Source organism: Microtus pennsylvanicus, chromosome 7, assembly GCF_037038515.1.
Source record: "Microtus pennsylvanicus isolate mMicPen1 chromosome 7, mMicPen1.hap1, whole genome shotgun sequence".
NCBI classification, from domain to species: Eukaryota; Metazoa; Chordata; class Mammalia; order Rodentia; family Cricetidae; genus Microtus; species Microtus pennsylvanicus.
Window position 1 is genome coordinate 108,666,753 of NC_134585.1, and position 20,364 is coordinate 108,687,116.

The 20,364-nt window shown below is 39.7% G+C and overlaps 1 protein-coding gene and 2 pseudogenes across 1 annotated transcript; 2 read left to right on the plus strand and 1 right to left on the minus strand.

Annotated features, from left to right (window-relative positions):
- Positions 1-210: 210 nt before the first annotated feature.
- On the minus strand, positions 211-4,733 carry LOC142854051 (acidic mammalian chitinase-like). The gene is made up of 7 exons (XM_075979176.1): positions 4,713-4,733; positions 4,496-4,620; positions 2,755-2,878; positions 2,290-2,475; positions 1,406-1,525; positions 1,181-1,319; positions 211-492 (listed from the first exon to the last, which is right to left on the minus strand). Exons 1-7 carry the CDS (start codon positions 4,731-4,733, stop codon positions 233-235), a joined length of 975 nt encoding a protein of 324 aa, XP_075835291.1. The 3' UTR covers positions 211-232.
- LOC142855080 (26S proteasome regulatory subunit 7 pseudogene) lies at positions 2,897-4,315 on the plus strand (annotated as a pseudogene).
- A 249-nt stretch (positions 4,734-4,982) lies between the features above and the next one.
- On the plus strand, positions 4,983-6,829 carry LOC142855082 (elongation factor 1-alpha 1-like; annotated as a pseudogene).
- Positions 6,830-20,364: the final 13,535 nt, after the last annotated feature.

A 20,364-nucleotide genomic window follows, 5' to 3' on the forward strand; every position in this document is an offset into this window, starting at 1 on the left:
CTCTGTTCTCTCTCTCTCTCTCTCTCTCTCTCTCTCTCTCTCTCTCTCTCCTCTTTCTCACACACACACAGCTGATATTTTAAATGGAGAAAAGTTTTCCACTAAATCATAAAAATCAAGGAAACCCAAGTTTTGGCAGCTGATTTTATTACATAGCTTTAGATGGAAGCAAATGTCTTTGTCAAGGCATAGTGGAAAGGACAGAGTTTGTTAAAGTGGGACAGAGTCAGGTTCATGGCCAGTTGCAGCAATTACAGCTGGTATCAAAGACAAGGCCTGCCGGACAGTGCTGGAGGTATGTGACTCCATGGGAGCAGTGCCAGAAGGCATTTCTGTCATCGGCCACAGGGTACAGGCCATCAGCTTTGCCAGCACAGAATCCGCTGCCTTCAGAGCTTCCTCCAGAGCTCCCACTCCCACTCCTGCTTCCGCTTCCTGGAGGAGAAGCCACTGGCTCAGGAGGCTCAGTAGGCACATCAGGGGCTGTGCAACCTAAAATATAATAATAGAGAGAGTAGAGGGGTGGTCATGCTGTGGCCATGTACTTCAAGTGTAAGTAAAGAAAACTAGGTACATTATTCCCAGGAGAAGATGCAATTAGCGGCAATCTCACAATTGAAGAGACTCAAAAACAATTACGTATCAGGAAATAAGAAGTGTGGATCAAGTCCCACTTTCTATATATGTCTCCTTTGTCATCCAAGGCATTCAATAATTAACACATGCAAATGTTTTGAAGATCTGAATATAAATACCTCTGAGAAAAAATTGTAGAAACAGTTAGGGAAATGGAGACATTCCCTGAGGGTTGGATAAATAAGAGCACTGGCGTGGCTTCCTGTTAATTCTTCCAGGAGGCTAAGCAGGACATTGAATGAGGTCCACACACACTCATTAATGAACACACAAAGAGATTTGGATGCTAAAGATAAGCACAATTTCTGCAGACCCTTACAAACTTTGAAGTCCTAGGAAATTTTTCCCGCATACTCCAACGTTAGGTCTAGTTTCCCAAAATTCCCTTAGAAGTTGAGATTTAGGAAAGGTTGCCTGGGCAAGAACAAGGGAATGGAATGGGAAGAGTAGGCCCCATGCAGTGGGAGTGAGCATTCAAGCATGCCTTTATATTGATAAAGGGACATTAGAAACACACCATCTGCACACTCAGGTTGTCACTTACTTGTGGACACACCCAGGGCTTTGTTAAGAGTAGAAGTCAGAGGGAATTTGCCCTGGCCACAGAAAAGGCCAGTGAAGTCATCAAGATCAATGGCCCAGATCATGGCACCTCCATAATTGTTGTGCTTAAGCCACTGAGTCTGTTTAAAGATAGAAGGTGTAAGGTTAATTTGATTTCCTGAGCCTTGGTGCTGTGATGTCAGCAAATCCAAGGAGCTGTCCTTACTTTGACATTGAAGCTCCTGACATTGTCATAGCCAACCCACTCATTGCCTTTATAGGCATAGGGAACTTCCTGAGGAGCATCCCAGAGCTCAGTGGCTCCATTTTTCAAGAAGGTGCAAATCTTTAAACATCAAGAGATTTAAACCCTTCACATATTAATTCCATGAAAGAGAGAAAACATTGATTTCTTTCCTTTCTTATCTTCAGTTGGGGCTACCTCAATTTTATGATTCAGTTTTATTTGTAGTAAAAAAAAGTATTGAGTTGTTTTCATCATTGCAATGATGGTGATAGGACCCGGGATATGCACTTGCTCAGTACAGACTCTATCACTGAGCTACATCACACCCCTAGTCTTATCTTTTAAGGTAGACTGTCTATGCTTTAATTTGGACTTAGAATTATCCTCTTTCAGCTTCCTGAATGTTCAAATTAAAGGAATGAGCAACCAAGCCTGGAAAAGTCTTTCACAAAAACTATTGTACAACATGATCCTACTTCATTTTGTCCTATGCAACTAGAGATTAAATCCAGGACTGTTAGCATTCTAGGTAAATGCTGTACCACTGAGGTACATTTGAAGAGTGAGTTATTTATCAAGTTCTTTTTATCCATATTTTAGTACTACAATTTTGGAATCCACCGTAGAATGATAAATATGTTCATTTTGTTTCTTTATATGTAATGTTCTTAGTAACATGATGTTTGCTTATAAAAGCATTATTTGGATTAAATATAGAAGTATGTTTTCCAAACATACAGCATCAGGAGTGAACTGCTCACTACAGGTAGGTAATAGGCAAAATAAACATTCAGATCCAGGAGATCCTAAATTGAAGGCTATGTAAAATGTTGGGTGTGAAATTCACAGAGCAATCTACTGACCTCGTAGTAGGCCCAGAACCCAGCCTCCCTGGTATAGGGTCCAGCAGGGCCAGCACCAGAGGTAGGGGCACCAATTCTATTATTGGAGGGGTTGCTCAGGAGGAAATTGTGTCCATATTCTGGGAATCCAACAATGAGCTTCTCAGCTGGGGCTCCATTGTTCTTCCAGGAATTCATGGCATACTCCTATAATGTAGGTTAGGTACAGGACCCAAACAGTCAGTGGTCAATATTTAATTATATTAGCTCCCTGTTTTAGCAGGCAAATTATATGATGTTCATAACCAATGGATTTATTCCTTGATATTTTTTTTCAAAAACTTTTGATGAAGTTATAGTTCATGAGATATGGCCAATAACTTAAGAATATCTTTGTTTAATTTGGACAGTTGCTGAACTTGCGTAAATTGGAGGTCTACTTTCCATATTACTTTACCCCCGGTCTGTATTCTTGTAGGGTCTTACCACATTGAGGTAAGCATTGCTGCCAGTGTCAGTAGGATATTTGTAGAGGGAACTGTTCTCTCTTGTGTAGCCATCCCAGGAGCCATGGAGGTCATATGTCATGACATGGATTTGATCTAGGTACCTGACAGGTAATAAGGTGCTGCGTAATCCCCCAAACGCTGAGGCTCTTGCGGCCCCCAAGATGCCTGACTACCTAGGTATGGACCAGCGGAAAACCAAGGAAGATGAGGACGACAAGCCCATCCGAGCTCTGGACGAGGGGGATATTGCCTTACTGAAAATTTACGGCCAGAGCACATACTCCAGGCAGATCAAGCAGGTTGAAGATGACATTCAACAGCTTCTCAAAAAAATCAATAAGCTCACTGGTATTAAAGAGTCCGACACTGGCCTGGCTCCACCAGCCCTCTGGTTTCTGGCCGCAGATAAACAGACACTTCAGAACGAGTAGCCGCTGCAGGTAGCCAGGTTTACGAAGATAATCAATGCTGATTCAGAGGACCCCAAATACATCATCAATGTGAAGCAGTTTGCCAAGTTTATGGTGGATCTCAGTGATCGGGTGGCACCTACTGTCATTAAGGAAGGGATGAGAGTTGGTGTGGACAGAAATAAATACCAAATTCACATTCCACTACCTCCTAAGATTGACCCAACAGTTACCATGATGCAAGTGGAGGAGAAGCCTGACGTCACATACAGTGATGTTGGTGGCTGTAAGGAGCAGATTGAGAAGCTGCGAGAAGTGGTTGAAACCCCTCTGCTCCACCCAGAGAGATTTGTTAACCTTGGGATTGAGCCTCCAAAAGGTGTGCTGCTGTTTGATCCCCTGGGCACGGGCAAGACGCTCTGTGCTAGGGCCGTCGCCAACAGGACTGACTCCTGCTTCATTCGAGTTATCAGGTCTGAGCTCTTCAGAAATACGTCGGGGAGGGGGGCCAGATGGTTCGTGAGCTTTATGAAATGGCCAGAACAAACAAAAAAGCCTGCCTTATTTTCTTTGATGAAATTGACGCCATTGGAGGGGCTCGGTTTGATGATGGCACTGGGGGAGACAATGAGGTGCAGAGAACAATGTTGGAGCTGATCAACCAGCTGGATGGTTTTGTTCCTCGAGGCAACATCAAAGTCCTAATGGCTACCAACCGACCTGATACTTTGGATCCAGCGCTGATGAGGCCGGGGAGATTGGACAGAAAAAATTGAGTTTAGCTTACCTGACTTAGAGGGTCGGACTCACATCTTTAAGATTCACGCTCGCTCAATGAGTGTTGAACGAGACATTAGGTTTGAGCTGCTAGCCCGACTGTGCCCGAACAGCACTGGAACAGAGATTAGGAGCTTGTATACAGAAGCTGGTATGTTTGCAATCCGAGCCCGGCAAAAAATTGCTACAGAGAAAGACTTCTTGGAAGCTGTAAATAAGGTCATCAAGTCTTACGCCAAGTTCAGCGCCACTCCCCGCTACATGACATACAACTGAGCCTCACAGGCTTGAGAACTTCCTGTGATTGGGTAACGTGTTGCCACCTCACAAAAATAAAAAATTTCAAAATTCCTGACAGGTAATAAGATTTAAAATCATTTCTGATAACTGTTTCTCACATCTTTGCCTACAATAACACCTTTTCCAAAGCAAGTACACAAGCAATGTCTTTTGAGTGCAAGACATCTCTAGACTGACCACCGCAGTGCTTTAACAGTTCCTACAGACGTTTGGAATAAGTACATCACTCACTGGGAAAGTTCACGGATCTCATAGCCAGCCTCAGTGTTGGAAACGCCAGCAGCTACAGCCGCAGTTATCACCAACCTGGGCTTGTTGTTCTCATTAGCCTCCTTCTCAAAAGCTTCACGAATCTCCTGTAGAACAAGGCAAGCATATTTGAAGTTAGTTTCAGAGATGTATATATAATAAATGAATATTTTCACAGTGTCTTTCTTCTCTAAAGTACTTCAACTATTTTATCTGACATTACTCTATCAATATCTTAATAATGTCAATAGTACAGATGATATTAATTTTAAAAGTTACAGCTATGCAATACGCATGAGAGTGTGGGAAAGTACTTTGCAGGCTACTGAAACAGAAACACAGACACCAACCCAGGCACAAAATCTTCGAACTACATTCTGTCCTGCTATAAAATATGCTGGGACATTTTTTCACAACAGGTTTGCCGTCAGAATGCAGGTGTTGTGAAAACCACTGCTAATTCAAAGCCAAAATGGGAAAGGAAAAGACTCACGTCGACATCATCGTCATTGGACAGGTTGATTCCAGCAAGTCCACTACAACCGGCCACCTGATCTACAAGAGTGGTGGAATCGACAAATGAACCATCGAGAAGTTTGAGAAGGAGGCTGCCGAGATGGGAAAAGGCTCCTTCAAGTATGCCTGGGTCTTGGACAAACTGAAAGCTGAGCGTGAGCGTGGTATCACTATTGACATCTCCCTGTGGAAGTTTGAGACCAGCAAGTACTATGTTACTATCATTGATGTCCCAGGACACAGAGACTTCATCAAAAACATGATTGCAGGCACATCACAGGCTGACTGTGCTGTCCTGATTATTGCTGCTGGTGTTGGTGAATTCAAAGCTGGTACTTCCAAGAATGGGCAGACCCGTGAGCATGCACTTCTGGCTTACACCCTGGGTGTGAAACAGCTAATTGTTGGTGTCAACAAAATGGATTCCACCGAGCCACCCTACAGCCAGAAGAGATACGAGGAAAATGTTAGGGAAGTCAGCGCCTACATTAAGAAAATTGACTACAACCCTGACACAGTAGCATTCGTGCCGATTTCTGGTTGGAATGGTGACAACACGCTGGAGCCAAGTGCTAATATGCCTTGGTTCAAGGGATGGAAAGTCACTTGCAAAGATGGTAGTTCCACCCTGTTGGAAGCTTTGAATTGTATCCTGCCGCCAACTCGTCCAACTGACAAGCCTCTGCGACTGCCCCTCCAGGATGTCTATAAAATTGGTGGTATTGGGACTGTCCCTGTGGGCCAAGTGGACACCGATGTTTTAAGACCTGGCATGGTGCTCCAGTCAATGTGACAACAGAAGTAAAGTCTGTTGAAATGCACCGTGAAGCTTTGAGTGAAGCTCTTCCTGGGGACAACATGGGCTTCAATGTGAAGAACATGTCTATCAAAGATGTTAGACGTGGCAACATTGCTGGTGACAGCAAAAATGACCCACCAGTGGGGGCTGGAGAGATGGCTTAGCGGTTAAGAGCATTGCCTGCTGTTCTGAAGGTCCTGAGTTCAATTCCCAGCAACCACATGGTGGCTCACAACCATCTGTAATGAGGACTGGTGCCCTCTTCAGGCATTCATGCAGACAGAATATTGTATACATAATAAATGAATAAATATTTTTTTAAAAATGACCCACCAATGGAAGCTGCTGGCTTCACTGTTCAGGTGATTATCCTGAACCACCCAGGCCCCATTAGTGCTGGCTATGCTCCTGTACTAGACTGTCACACAGCTCACATAGCATGCAAGTTTGCTGAGCTTAAAGAAAAGATTGATCGTCGTTCTGGCAAGAAGCTGGAAGATGGCCCAAAATTCTTGGAACCTGGTGATGCAGCCAGTTTTGATATGGTTCCCGGCAAGCCCATGTGTGTCGAGAGCTTCTCTGACTATCCTCCACTGGGTCGTTTTGCTGTTCATGACATGAGGCAGACAGTTGCTGTGGGTGTCATCAAAGCTGTGGACAAGAAAGCTGCTGGAGCTGGCGAAATCACCAAGTCTGCCCAGAAAGCTCAGAAGGCTAAATGAATATTACCCCTAACACCTGCCACCCCAGTCTTAATCAGTGGTGGAAGAACTGCCTCAGAATTGTTTGTCTCAATTGGCCATTTAAGTTTAATAGTAAAAGACCGGTTAATGATAACAATGCATCGTAAAACCTTAAGAAGGAAAGGAGAATGTTTTGTGGACCATTTTTTTTTTGTGTGTGTGGCAGTTTTAAGTTATTAGTTTTCAAAATCAGTAAATTTTAATGGAAACAACTTGGCCAAAAATCTGTCACAGAATTTTGAGACCCATTAAAACAAGTTTAATGGGAAAAAAATATGCTAGGACAATTATGGCACAGAATTCTGTGAGAAGTCAACCATTGTCTGATTTGACCTAAGGCCCACTTCACAAAAGGGAACTCATACCTGACACTTCTAGGGTGGAAAAGAACCAGAGAATAGATAGCCCGAAGAACTAGGGTAAAACAAAACACTAATGATCTATAAATAAAGAAAAAAATACAAATAAAATGACTCCCAATAGTATTCTGCTATAGTCATAGACCACAGCCTTATCTAATCATCATCAAAAAGACTTCTTCTGGCAGCAGATGGGAACAGAGTCAGAGATCCATAGTCAGACATTATACATTGAAAGAGTGTAACTGACAAGTCTACATCAAGTCCTCCCCTCTGAGCTCAGGGAATCCTGCCAAATAAGAGGCAGATTCTTTTGTGTTTTGTTTTGTTTTGTTTTTGTTTGTTTGGTTGGTTGGTTGGTTTTTTTGTTTTGTTTTTTGTTTTTCGAGACAGGGTTTCTCTGTGGCTTTGGAGCCTGTCCTGGAACTAGCTCTGTAGACCAGGCTGGTCTCGAACTCACAGAGATCCACCTGCCTCTGCCTCCCGAGTGCTGGGATTAAAGGCGTGCGCCACCATCGCCCGGCCTTTGTTTTGTTTTTTAAAACAGAATTTTTCTGTGTAGCTTTGGCTATCCTGTAACTCATTCTGTAGACCAAGCTGGGCTTAAACTCATGGAAATCTGCCTGAATCTGCCTCCTGATGTCTGGGATTAATGGCATGTGCCACAACTTTCAAGTCTGGCAGAAAGGTTCTAAGATCAATAAGAGATAGAGGACACCAGGTGACCAAGGACTTCTGAATCAACTAAACAAGTACATATAAGCTCATAGAGACTGAAACAACAATCACATGCCCACAGTGCTCTAAAACACATCCTCTTCATATATGACTATTAGTTTAGTATATTGTGGTACTCCTCACTGTGAAAGCAAGTGAGCTGTGATTGTTGAGACTGTGCTTCATACTCTTTTCCTACTGTTAGTTTTCCATGTCCAACTTCAATTCGGTAGCCTTTCCCTTACATTATTATATCTTATTCTTGTCATGTTTAGTTATTATCTTTTAGAAGCCTTTCCTTTTCTGATAAGGACAGAAAGGGAGTAGGTTTTCCAGGGAAGGGAAGTAGGGAAAATGGGAGGAGCAGGGAAAGAGGACACTATAATCTTGATATATTGTAAAATAAAAGAATATATTTTCAATAAAAAAATATCTTTATATATACATATATATAATTTCTATAGTAGTAAGTTTCCATATGATTTGTCAAAAAGCCTTTAGTGTAGGTTGACACTCCCCTTATTCTCTCCTTTATTGGGCCCACCATCTCCTCCCTGACTTAATCTTCCTATTCTATTGTCGTTTTATCTCTTTATAAAACTATATTCTATTTCCTTTCTTTGGAAGAGTGTATCCTCCTGCCTGATCCCTTTTTAATTATGCAACCTCTGTGGCTATTCAGAGAAAACACACATATACAAAGCTTAAAGTCAAAGATCCACATATAAGAGAAAATACGTGATGATTATCCTTTGGGTTTGGGTTACCTTGCTCAGGATAATAGTTTCTAACTCCATCCATTTAGCTGAAAATTTCATTGTTCTTGACAGTTGAATAATACTATAAAATATAAATGTGTCATATTTTTATTATATGCTCATCAGTTGATGGACATCTAAGCTGTTTCCCATTTCTGGCTATTATGAATAGAACAGCAGTGATCATGGATAAGCAAATATCTCAAAGTAAGATGCAGAGTTCATTGAGTATATACCCATGAGTGATGGACTGGATCTTGAAATAAACTGATTTTCAGCTTAAAATTGGAGAAAATATCTGGAAACCATATATCTTGCAAAGGATGCTGTCCCAAATATATCAAGAACTCATCTCAATAGCAAGGAAACAACCTAATTGTAAAAGGGAGAAGAGCCTGAGTACGGATGTTTTCAAAAAATAATATAAATGTCCTAAATATATATAAAAAGAGATATATAATATAAAAAACTAAAACAGTATTGAGAGTACATTTTATCAAAAACAGAGTAGATAAGCCATTTTGTCAATAATAGCACTTCAATATTAATTGTAACATTAACTTGATTATTTAAGAAACATAATAACTGCAAATGTCTAGAAAAAATGAAACTTTAAAATTATGTAATTAATTAGGTTATTCAGTCTTTAAAAGAATAAAATCTGCCATTAGTAACAAAATTTTTAATTTGAAGATATGTTAACTGAAATTAACAAGGCATAGATTAACAAATAATACAAGATCTCACTTATGAGTAGAATCTAAAATATTTGAACTCATAGAAGTAGATGGCAGAATTTTATCTTTTTGATTTTATTGAAAATAGATTTCATTCTCATACAATACACCCTGATTGCTTATCCGCCCTCAACAACTCCCACTCCTCCACCTTTATTCTCCACTCTGTATTCACTCCCTTTCTGACTATTATTAGAAAAGAATAGGCTTCTAAAAGATAGCTAAACATGACAAAATAAATATAATAAAATGAAGAAACAACTGATTCTGAAGTTATGATGTTTAAGCAGGGGAAGAAAGGATTAAAGAAATGTTGGTCAGCAATACAAACTTTGAGTGAGATAGAATGAGTTCAGAGCTTATCTCTACAACAAAGGACCTACAATTCATAGCATTGTATCATATTTTGAAAACCATTTGTATCAACACGAAATCAAAAAAACATGTGTGTCCAAGGGTCTTGGTCCTGACAATAATGCCTTTATGACTTTGATCATGTGGACCAGGCCATAAATCAAACAGGGAAATATCACAGAAGAGGGGGTAGAAAGAAGCAGAGACGGTGGACTACAGTAAAAAGTGTTTTCCAGAAACAACAGACAAGTTGCACATATGAATACACTTCACTGCAGGTGGAACAGCCTGCACAAGACATCCAAGATCTCAAGCCAGACTAAATACCATCACGGAAAGGGAAGGTGGGCATAAGGTCGCATCTCTAGCTGAAGCACTGGTGCCAAATGATAGGTTCTGGGAGAGTTGTGGGAAACCTTATGGGCAAACAAATTTCCAATGGATTCCCACACACTCAAAAATATATGAACTTAGACTAAGTTTAAAACAAAGATGAGGACACTAAAGTTATATAGGTAGAGAAAGAGAGCATCTGCGGAATACTGAGAAGGTACTGATATGATTTTAATATATTATACAAATTCTCAAAATTAATTTTGAAATAATTAAAAGGTGGTAGATAGATAGATACATAGAGAGATACATAAATGATAAACATTGACTTGTTATAGTCAGTTTTAAGGAATATCTTCAAAGAAACTGGGACTTGGCAACAGCTGGTCTATTTGATACTAATTTAGATATTTACCCCTTTCTTTTACCATTTTTTGAGGCCATTGAAAGCTTTGTAGAACTCTACATCATTCCATTCTATGGTGGCGATCTCATTGTTCTGCATCCCAGCAAAAGCATAGATCAGGTGAGTACACAGGCAAGGGTCGATGTTATCAGGGGTGAAACGACCCGGGCCTGGCTGATACTGAGCCCAGTTGGAGAAGTAGAATACCAGATTGTAGGCAGACCCTGTGGTGGTCAAAAATAAGGATGATGCTCCATTATAGATATAATTTAACTATGATGAAAGTTTGGGTTTTGCTTATGCCCCCACCTACCTACCTCATAAGCCTGATATCCAGCTGGAGGTGACTAGTTAAGCACTCCTGCAGATGAGTTAAGTAATTGTATATATTCTCTTTGAGAGTTTGGAAAATCTTAGACTTCTTCTACGATGGCATACTCATTGTTCTTTGAGTCCAGTGGTCCCATAAAGCTCAGAGAATGAGAATTTAAGAACCCGTAGGGGCTGGAGAGATGGCTCAGCTGTTAAAGGCTAGGCTCACAACCATAAATATAAAGAACCCCTAGATGGGAGCTGGAGAGGTGGCTCAGTGATTAAGAGCATGGCCTGCTCTTCCAAAGGTCCTGAGTTCAATTCCCAGCAACCACATGGTGGCTCACAGCCATCTGTAATGAGGTCTGGTGCCCTCTTCTGGCCTACAGGCATAAACACAGAAAGAATATTGTATACATAATAAATGAATAAATATTTTTAAAAAGAACCCTTAGGTGGTCGAGCTATAGAGGATAACGAGTGAGCTAAAAGTCTATTCTTACACAAAACAAACCCATCTCTCTCTATTATGTTATATCTCTCCTTTCATTTCCCAAATAGAGTAACACTTGTTTGTTGCTGGATATTTGTACACTGTCTGAAGATGTGTCACTGTGGTAGTTTTAATAAAAATGCTGAATGGCCTAAAACTAGACAGCAAAGGAAAGGCAGGAATTCTGGGCAAAGAGAGAAACTCAGGGCGTTAGAATCTATGTGCAAGAGTGACACCAGTGAGCTGAGGAATGGGTCAGGCATACAGAAGCCACATAGTAGAATGTAGATTAATATAAACAGGTTCACTTAAGTTATAGAGTTATTTGGTAACAAGCCTAAGCTAAAGGCCAGGCTTTCATAACTAATAATAAGAAAGAAAGTCTGACTTCACCAGGGTATATTTTTAATTATATTAATCAGACAATTGCTTTATGTAAATTCAGGCAGTTGAGTTTTTCAGTAGCTAATCATTTTGTCAACAATAATACATGGAATTAGTGACTTACCCAGATGAGCATTCAGCAGAAGGGCCAGACCGAGTGAGAGAAAAATACATATGTATTCTGAACCAGCTGCCTGAATCCTCTCAGATATAACTCTAGAGCCTTATGGTTCATCCCGCTTGCCATGTGTTGTGACTTGTGTAAAAAGGTGATCTTTTCAGTAAATATTCTTTGATCTACACTTTACCAGTTGACAAATATACCCTGTACCTTTTTCTCCATTCTGGGTCATAACTTTTGTAAGTATGAAGTCTACTATTTACAAAACAGGGCTGACTGAAATTGCTCCAAATTCACTGCACTCAATGACTGTGCATCAGATGTGTCTCATTTCCAGAGCTAACATGAGCTCAGGACTTCAAAAGATAAGACATCCTCCAAAGCAGTGAGTCGAGCAGCAGGAATATGTTAGAAGCATCTTCAGAGAAGTTTCCCTAGAGAATGTATGACGGAAGCCTCCAGAAGCTGCTGCTTGGCTTCAATAGAGCACTTTCTTTTAGGCATCATCTCACTCTACAGTACAATCTGGCCTTGACATGGAGAACCTCCTGCCTGTGTCACCTGAGTACTGGAACCACGAGCTTAAACACTGTCAAGAGAAGTGGGCCACTGCTTCTTTTATACATTGGGTTTCAGTATCCCTTTGAAAAGTCTTTGAAGAAGAATAAAGTTTCTAAAGCACAAATTTAAAGCAGATAGCAAGCTTTAGATGTGAACTGGGCCTTAACAACTACGTAATCCACCACTTGGATTGAATGTCTCAGAGGGACATGTATGTCATCATCACTTAACCAGGACTATAAAGGATAGATAAGAAATAATCCTGAAAAAAAGCAGAGCAAAGACAACTTTGCTTGGCTCTATGTGGATCATGTTATTTTTATCTCCAAAGGAGTTAGATCCCAGTCACAAAGAAATAAATGAACATAATATCATTTAAACAGGTCGTGCAGGAAGATAAGTGTGAAAAAATGACTGGATGGGACAGGAAAGAGAAAGACAAGTATTGAAACAGAGTGAGACTGTGTACATGTATGCCTACAGGCGAGAAGAGGGCACCAGACCTCATTATAGATGGCTGTGAGCTACCATGTGTTTGTTGGGACTTGAACTCAGGACCTTTGGAAGAGCAGGCAATGCTCTGAATTGCTGAGGCATCTCTCCAGCCCCAAGGAAGCCAACACCACCCACAATAGCACAGACATCTGATAACCCTTCCCCAGCACAACTCAAAGAAGGGAACCACACAAACGCTACCACAAAAAAAATAGAGTTAACAACCACAGGTCATTAATATCACTTAATATCAATGGACTCAATTCATCTATAAAAAGGCACAGGTTAAAAGAATAGATACGAAAACAGGATCCAAACATTCTGCTGTTTACAAGAAACACACCTCAACCTCAAAGACAACACTACCTCAAAGTAAAGGGTTGGGAAAAGATTTTCCAATCAAATGAACCTAAGAAACAATCAGGTGTGGCTATACTAATATCCAACAAAATTGGTTTCAAACTAAGATCAATCAGAAGAGATGTAAAGGACACTATATATTGAGAACAGGAATAATTCATCAGGAGGAAGTCTCAATCCTGAATATCTATGCCCCAAATATAAAAGGATCCACATATATAAAAGAAACATTACAAGAACTCAAAGCATACATCAAAACCCACACTCTAATAGTAGGAGATTTCAACACTCCTCTCTCACCAATGGACATGTCAAACAGACAGAAACTTAACAGAGAAATAAGAGAATTAACAGATGTAATGAATCAAATGGACTTAACAGACATCTATACAACATTCCACCCAAACAGAAAAGAATATACCTACTTCTCAGCATCTCATGGAACCTTCTCAAAAATTGATCACATAATTGGTAACAAAGCAAACATCCACAGGTACAGAAAAATTGTAGTAACCACCTGTGTCTTATCAGATCACCATGGAATAAAGTTAGAATTCAACAACAATTCTACACCCAGAAAGCCTACAAACTCATGGAAACTGAACAGTCAACTACTGAACCACCCCTGGATCAGGGAAGAAATAAAGAAAGAAATAAAAGTCTTCCTTGAATGCAACAAAAATAAAGACACAACATACCCAAACCTATGGGACACAATGAAAGCAGTGCTAGAGGAAAGTTCGTAGCAATAAGTGCCCACATAAAGAAAACGGAGAAAGCTCACATTAGAGACTTAACAGCACACCTGAAAGCTCTAGAAAAAAAAAACAAAGCAGACTCACCTAGGAGGAGTAGAAGACTGGAAATAATCAAACTGAGGGCTGAAATCAACAAAATAGAAACACAGAAAACAATCCAAAGAATCAATGAAACAAAGAGCTGGTTCTTTGTGAAAGTCAACAAGATTGACAAACCCCTATCCAAACTAATCAAAAGGCAGAGAGAGAACATGCAAATTAACAAGATCAGAAATGAAAAGGGGGATATAACAACAGACATTGAGGAAATTCAGAGAATAATTAGGTCTTACTACAAAAGCTTATATGCCACAAAGTTGGAAAATGTAAAAGAAATGGACTTGTTTTTAGATAATTACCATTTACCAAAATTAAATCAAGACCAGGTGAACAATTTAAATAGCCCTATAAATTGTGAGGAAATAGAAGCTGTAATAAAAACCTCCCAACCAAAAAAAAAAGACCAGGACCAGATGGTTTTAATGCAGAATTTTATCAGAACTTCCAAGAAGAGCTGATACCTATACTCCTTAATGTGTTTCACATTATATAATCAGAAGAGTCATTGCCAAACTCTTTTTCTGAAGCTACAGTCCTCTCAAGATCTGTGAAGAATTTTGATGGGACCTTGATGAGAATTGCATTGAATCTATAAATTGCCTTTGGTAGAATTGCCATTTTTACTATGTTGATCCTCCCAATCCAAGAGCAAGGGAGGTCCTTCCATTTTCTGGTATACTCCTCAGTCTCTTTCTTCAATGCCTTAAAGTTCTTGTCAAATAGATCTTTCACTTCCTTGGTTAGAGTTACCCCAAGATATTTTACGCTGTTTGTGGCTATTGTGAAAGGTGAAGCTTCTCTGATTTCCCTCTCTGCTTCCATATCCTTTGTGTATAAGAGGGCAACTGATTTTTTCGAGTTGATCTTGTATCCTGCCACATTACTAAAGGTGTTTATCATCTGTAAAAGTTCTTTGGTGGAGTTTTGGGGGTCGCTTATGTACACTATCATATCATCTGCAAATAAGGAAAGTTTAACTTCTTCCTTTCCAATTCGAATCCCCTTGATCCCCTTGTGTTGTCTTATTGCTTTTGCTAGAACTTCAAGCACTATACTGAAGAGGTATGGCGAGACTGGACAAACTTGTCTTGTTCCTGAGTTTAGTGGGAAGGCTTTAAGTTTCTCTCCATTTAATTTGATGTTAGCTGTCGGCTTGCTGTATATAGCTTTTATTATATTTAGGTATGACCCTTGTATCCCTACTCTCTCCAATACTTTTGTCATAAAGGGATGTTGAATTTTATCAAATGCTTTTTCAGCATCTAATGAAATGATCATATGGTTTTTTTCTTTCAGTTTATTTATATGATGGATTACATTGATAGATTTTCGTATGTTGAACCAGCCCTGCATCTCTGGGATGAAGCCTACTTGATCATAATGGATAATTTTTCTAATGTGTTCTTGGATTCGGTTTGCCAGTATTTTGTTGAGGATTTTTGCGTCGATGTTCATGAGTGAGATTGGCCTGTAATTCTCTTTCCTGGTTGAGTCTTTGTGTGGTTTTGGTATCAGAGTAACTGTAGCTTCATAAAAGGAATTTGTTAATGACTCTTCTGTTTCTATATTGTGAAATACATTAAGGAGTATAGGTATTAGGTCTTCTTGGAAGTTCTGGTAGAATTCTGCATTGAAACCATCTGGTCCTGGGCTTTTTGTGGTAGGGAGGTTTTTGATAACAGCTTCTAATTCTTCACGACTAACAGGTCTATTTAGATTATTCACCTGGTCCTGGTTTAACTTTGGTATATGGTATTTATCTAAAAAAGTGTCCATTTCTTTTACATTTTCCAGTTTTGTGTTATACAGGCTTTTGTAGTAAGATCTAATGATTCTCTGAATTTCCTCTGTGTCTGTGGTTATGTTCCCCTTTTCATTTCTGATCTTATTAATTTGCATATTCTCTCTCTGCCGTTTGATTAGTTTGGATAGGGGTTTATCAATCTTGTTGATTTTCTCCAGGAACCAGCTTTTTGTTTCATTGATTCTTTGGATTGTTTTCTGTGTTTCTATTTTGTTGATTTCAGCCCTCAGTTTGATTATTTCCAGTCTTCTACTCCTCCTAGGTGAGTCTGCTTTTTTTTTCCCAGAGCTTTCAGGTGGGCTGTTAAGTCTCCAATATGTGCTTTCTCTGTTTTCTTTAAGTGGGCACTCAGTGCTATGAACTTTCCTCTTAGGACTGCTTTCATAGTGTCCCATAAGTTTGAGTATGTTGTTTCTTTATTTTCATTGAATTCAAGGAAGACTTTAATTTCTTTCTTTATTTCTTCCTTGAACCAGGTATGGTTCAGAAGTTGACTGTTCAGTTTCCATGAGTTTGTAGGCCTTCTGGGGGTAGCATTGTTGTTGAATTCTAACTTTAATCCATGGTGATCTGATAAGACACAGGTGGTTACTAATATTTTTTTGTAACTGTGGAAGTTTGCTTTGTTACCGAGTATGTGGTCAATTTTTGAGAAGGTTCCGTAAGCTGCAGAGAAGAAGGTATATTCTTTCCTATTTGGGTGGAATATTCTATAGATGTCTGTTAAGTCCATTTGATTCATTACCTCCATTAATTCTCTAATTTCTCTGTTAGGTTTCACCCTGATTCCAAAACCACACAAAGACCCAGGCAAAAAAGAGAATTACAGACCAATCTCGTTCATGAACATCGATGCAATAATTCTCAATAAAATTATGCAAACAGAATCCAAAAACACATTAAAAAATTATCCATTATGATCAAGTAGGCTTCATCTTAGAGATGCAGAGTTGGTTCAACATACGAAACTGTATCAATGTAATCCATCATATAAATAAACTGAAAGAAAAACCCATATCATTTCATTAGATGTGGAAAAAGCATTTGACAAAATTCAACACCCCTTTATGATAAAGGTTTTGGAGAGGGTAGGGATACAAGGATCATAACTAAATATAATAAAAGCAATATATAGCATGCCAACAGCTAATATCAAATTAAATGGAGAGAAACTCAGAGCCATTCCACAAAAAATCAGGAACAAGACAAGGCTGTCCACTATCACCATATCTTCAACATAGTTCTTGAAGTTAGAGCAATAGCAATAAGACAACATAAGGAGATCAAGGGAATTCAAATCGGAGAGGAAGAAGTCAAGCTTTTGTTATTTGCAGATGATATGACAGTGTACATTAGTGACCCAAAAAACTCTACCAAAGAACTCCTACAGCTGACAAATACCTTCAGTGATATGGCAGGATACAAGAACAACTCAAAAAAATCAGTATCCCTCCTATACACAAAGGATAGAGAAGCAGAGAGGGAAATCAGAGAAACCTTATCTTTTACGATAGCCACAAACAGCATAAAGTATCTTGGGGTAACTCTAACTAAGGAAGTGAAAGATATGTTTGACAAGAACTTTAAGGCATTGAAGAAAGAAATTGAAAAGGATACCAGAGAATGGAAGGATTTCCCATGCTCTTGGATGGGTAGGATCAACATGGTAAAAATGGCAATTCTATCAAAGGCAATCTATAAATTCAACACAATCCCCATTAAAATCCCAACAAAATTCTTCACATAACTTGAGAGAACAATAATCAACTTTATATGGAAAAGCAAACAAACCAGGATAGCCAAAACATTCTTATACAATAAAGGAACTTCGGGAGGCATTACCATCCCTGACTTCAAACTCTTTTACAGAGCCACAGTATTGAAAACAGCTTGGTATTGGCATAAAAACAGAGAGTCGACCAACTGAATTGAATAGAAGACCCTGACTTTTAACCCACAAACCTATGAACACCTGATTTTCGACAAGGGAGCTAAAAGTATACAAGGGAAGAAAGAAACCATCTTCAACAAATGGTGCTGGCATAACTGGATGTTAACATGGATAAGAATGAAAATAGATCCATATCTATCACCATGCACAAAACTCCAGTTTACATGGACTAAAGACCTCAATATTAATCTGAACACACTGAACCTGATAGAAGAGAAAGTGGGAAGTAGTCTACAACACATGGGCACAGGAGACCACTTTTTACGTATAACCCCAGTAGCACAGACAATAAGGGCAACATTGAATAAATGGGACCTTTTAAAACTGAGAAGCTTCTGTAAAGCAAAGGACACAGTCATTAGGACAAAAAGTCACCCTACTGATTGGGAGATCTTCACCAACCCCACATCGGACAAAGGTCTGATCTCCGAAATATATAAAGAACTCAAGAAACTAGACTTTAAAATGCTAATTAACCCAATTAAAAAATGGGGCGCTGAACTGAACAGAGAATTCTCAACAGAAGAAGTTCAAATGACCAAAAGACACTTAAAGTCATGCTCAACCTCCTTAGCGATCAGGGAAATGTAAATCAAAACAATTTGAGATACCATCTTCCATCTTTCAGAATGGCTAAAATCAAAAACACCAATGATAGCCTTTGCTGGAGAGGATGTGGAGTAAGGGGAACACTCATCCATTGCTGGTGGGAATGTAACCTTGTGATACCACTTTGGAAATCAGTGTGGTGGTTTCTCAGGAAATTCAGGATCAACCTACCCCAGGATCCAGCAATACCACTCTTGGGAATATACCTAAGAGATGCCAGATCATACTACAAAAGCATTTGTTCAACTATGTTTATAGCAGCATTATTTGTAATAGCCAGAACCTGGAAACAACCTAGATGCCCCTCAATGGAAGAATGGATAAAGAAAGTGTGGAATATATATGCATTAGAGTACTACTCAGCAGTAAAAAACAATGACATCTTGAATTTTGCATGCAAATGGATGGAATTAAAAAAACACTATCCTGAGTGATGTAACCCAGACCTAAAAAGATGAATATGGTATGTACTCCATCATAAGTGGATTCTAGCCATAAATAAAGGACATTGAGCCTATAATTCGTGATCCTAGAGAAGCTAAATAAGATGGTGAACCCAAAGAAAAACATATAGCTATCCTCCTGGATACTGGAAGTAGACAAGATTGCCAGGCAAAAATTGAGAGATTGGGTGTTGGGTTGGGGTGGAGGTAAGGGGAGATGGGGATAGGGAAGGGAGAAGGGGAGGATGGGGAGACCTTGGGGGAATGGGATGGTTGGGATGGAGGAAGGGTGGATATGGGAGCAGGGAAGTAGATATCTTAATTAAGGGAGCCATTTTAGGATTGGTGAGAGTCTTGGCTCTAAAGGGGTTCCCAGGTGTCCAAGGAGATGTCCCCAGTTTGTTCCTTGGGCAGGTGAGGAGAGGGCGCCTGAACAGGCCGTATCCTATAGCCACACTGATGAATATCTTGCATATCACCATAGAACCTTCATCTGGCAATGGATGGAGATAGAGACAGAGACCCACATTGGAGCACTGGACTGAGCTCCCAAGGTCCAAATGAGGAGCAGAAGGAGGGAGAACATGAGCAAGGAAGTCAGGACCACGAGGGGTGCACCCACCCACTGAGACGGTGGGGTTGATCTAATGGGAGCTCACCAAGGCCGACTGGACTGGGTCTGATGGAGCATGTGATGAGACCGGACTCTCTGAATATGGATGACAATTGGGGCCAACTAAGAAGCCAAGGACAATGGCACTGGGTTTTGATTCTACTTCATGCACTGGCTTCATGGGAGCCTAGTCTGTTTGGATGCTCACATTTCTGGACCAGGATGGAGGCGGGGAGGACCTTGGACTTCACACAGGGCAGAGAACTCTAACTGCTCTTTGGACTGGAGAGAAATGGGAAGGGAACTGGGGGGACAGGGAAGGAAATGGAAGGAGGGAAAGAGGTGGAAATTTTTAATAAAAAAAAGTAAAAATAAATAAATAATATTTTTCCTAGTTAGAAAAAAGAAGAAGAAAAGGAACTCTTGCTTTCTTGTGGAAGACTGGAGTTCATTTCCCAGCACCCACATCAAGAAGCTTACAATCACCCATAACTTCAGATCTGACATAATCTGCTTGTCTATACAACATCTGCACTTAGATACACAAACACACACACACACACACACACACACACACACACACGATTCACATGAATAAGAAAATGAGCCTTAAAAATAAAAAAAAAGAACACGATGAGTTGAAAATAGATAAGATGTGAAATAATAGTCATATGACGCTTTCATATGAAATGATGGTTTGTGAAGAGATGGGATAAATCATCTATGGGTAAATTTAAATGACTTATTTACAGATGTTACAGGGATTAGTTGGTGGGAAATACTTAAAAGAATTTACTTGCACTTGGAAAAAAAGACAAGGAACATGCTTGAACTACATTGCTTTTAATGAAACTTGGAAAAAAAGACAAGGAACATGCTTGAACTACATTGCTTTTAATGAACAGTTGTTTATCTAAAGAGCACTTACGGGACAGATCCAAAGTTCCAGCCTCCAACAGCCAAGAGGGTTTTTAATTTGCTATTCCTTTAAAGCAAAACAAGACAGAAAAATTTTTAAATTCATGGATCTATTTAATCCATTTAAAATAGCATTGCTGTTTATAGTATTGGGTCTGCTAAAACTTTTCAGAGGAGGGGTGGTGTCGTACGATCTGCTGTAGAGTTA

Excerpts from the sequence above, each read along its gene's own strand:
- LOC142854051 (XM_075979176.1), bottom strand. The coding sequence starts at position 4,733 with ATGTCAGATAAAATAGTTGAA. Across the intron at positions 2,879-4,495 it reads GAGATCCGTGAACTTTCCCA|GTACCTAGATCAAATCCATG; the intron begins GTGAGTGATGTA and ends ATTACCTGTCAG. Across the intron at positions 1,320-1,405 it reads TCAGGAGCTTCAATGTCAAA|ACTCAGTGGCTTAAGCACAA; the intron begins GTAAGGACAGCT and ends ATCTTTAAACAG.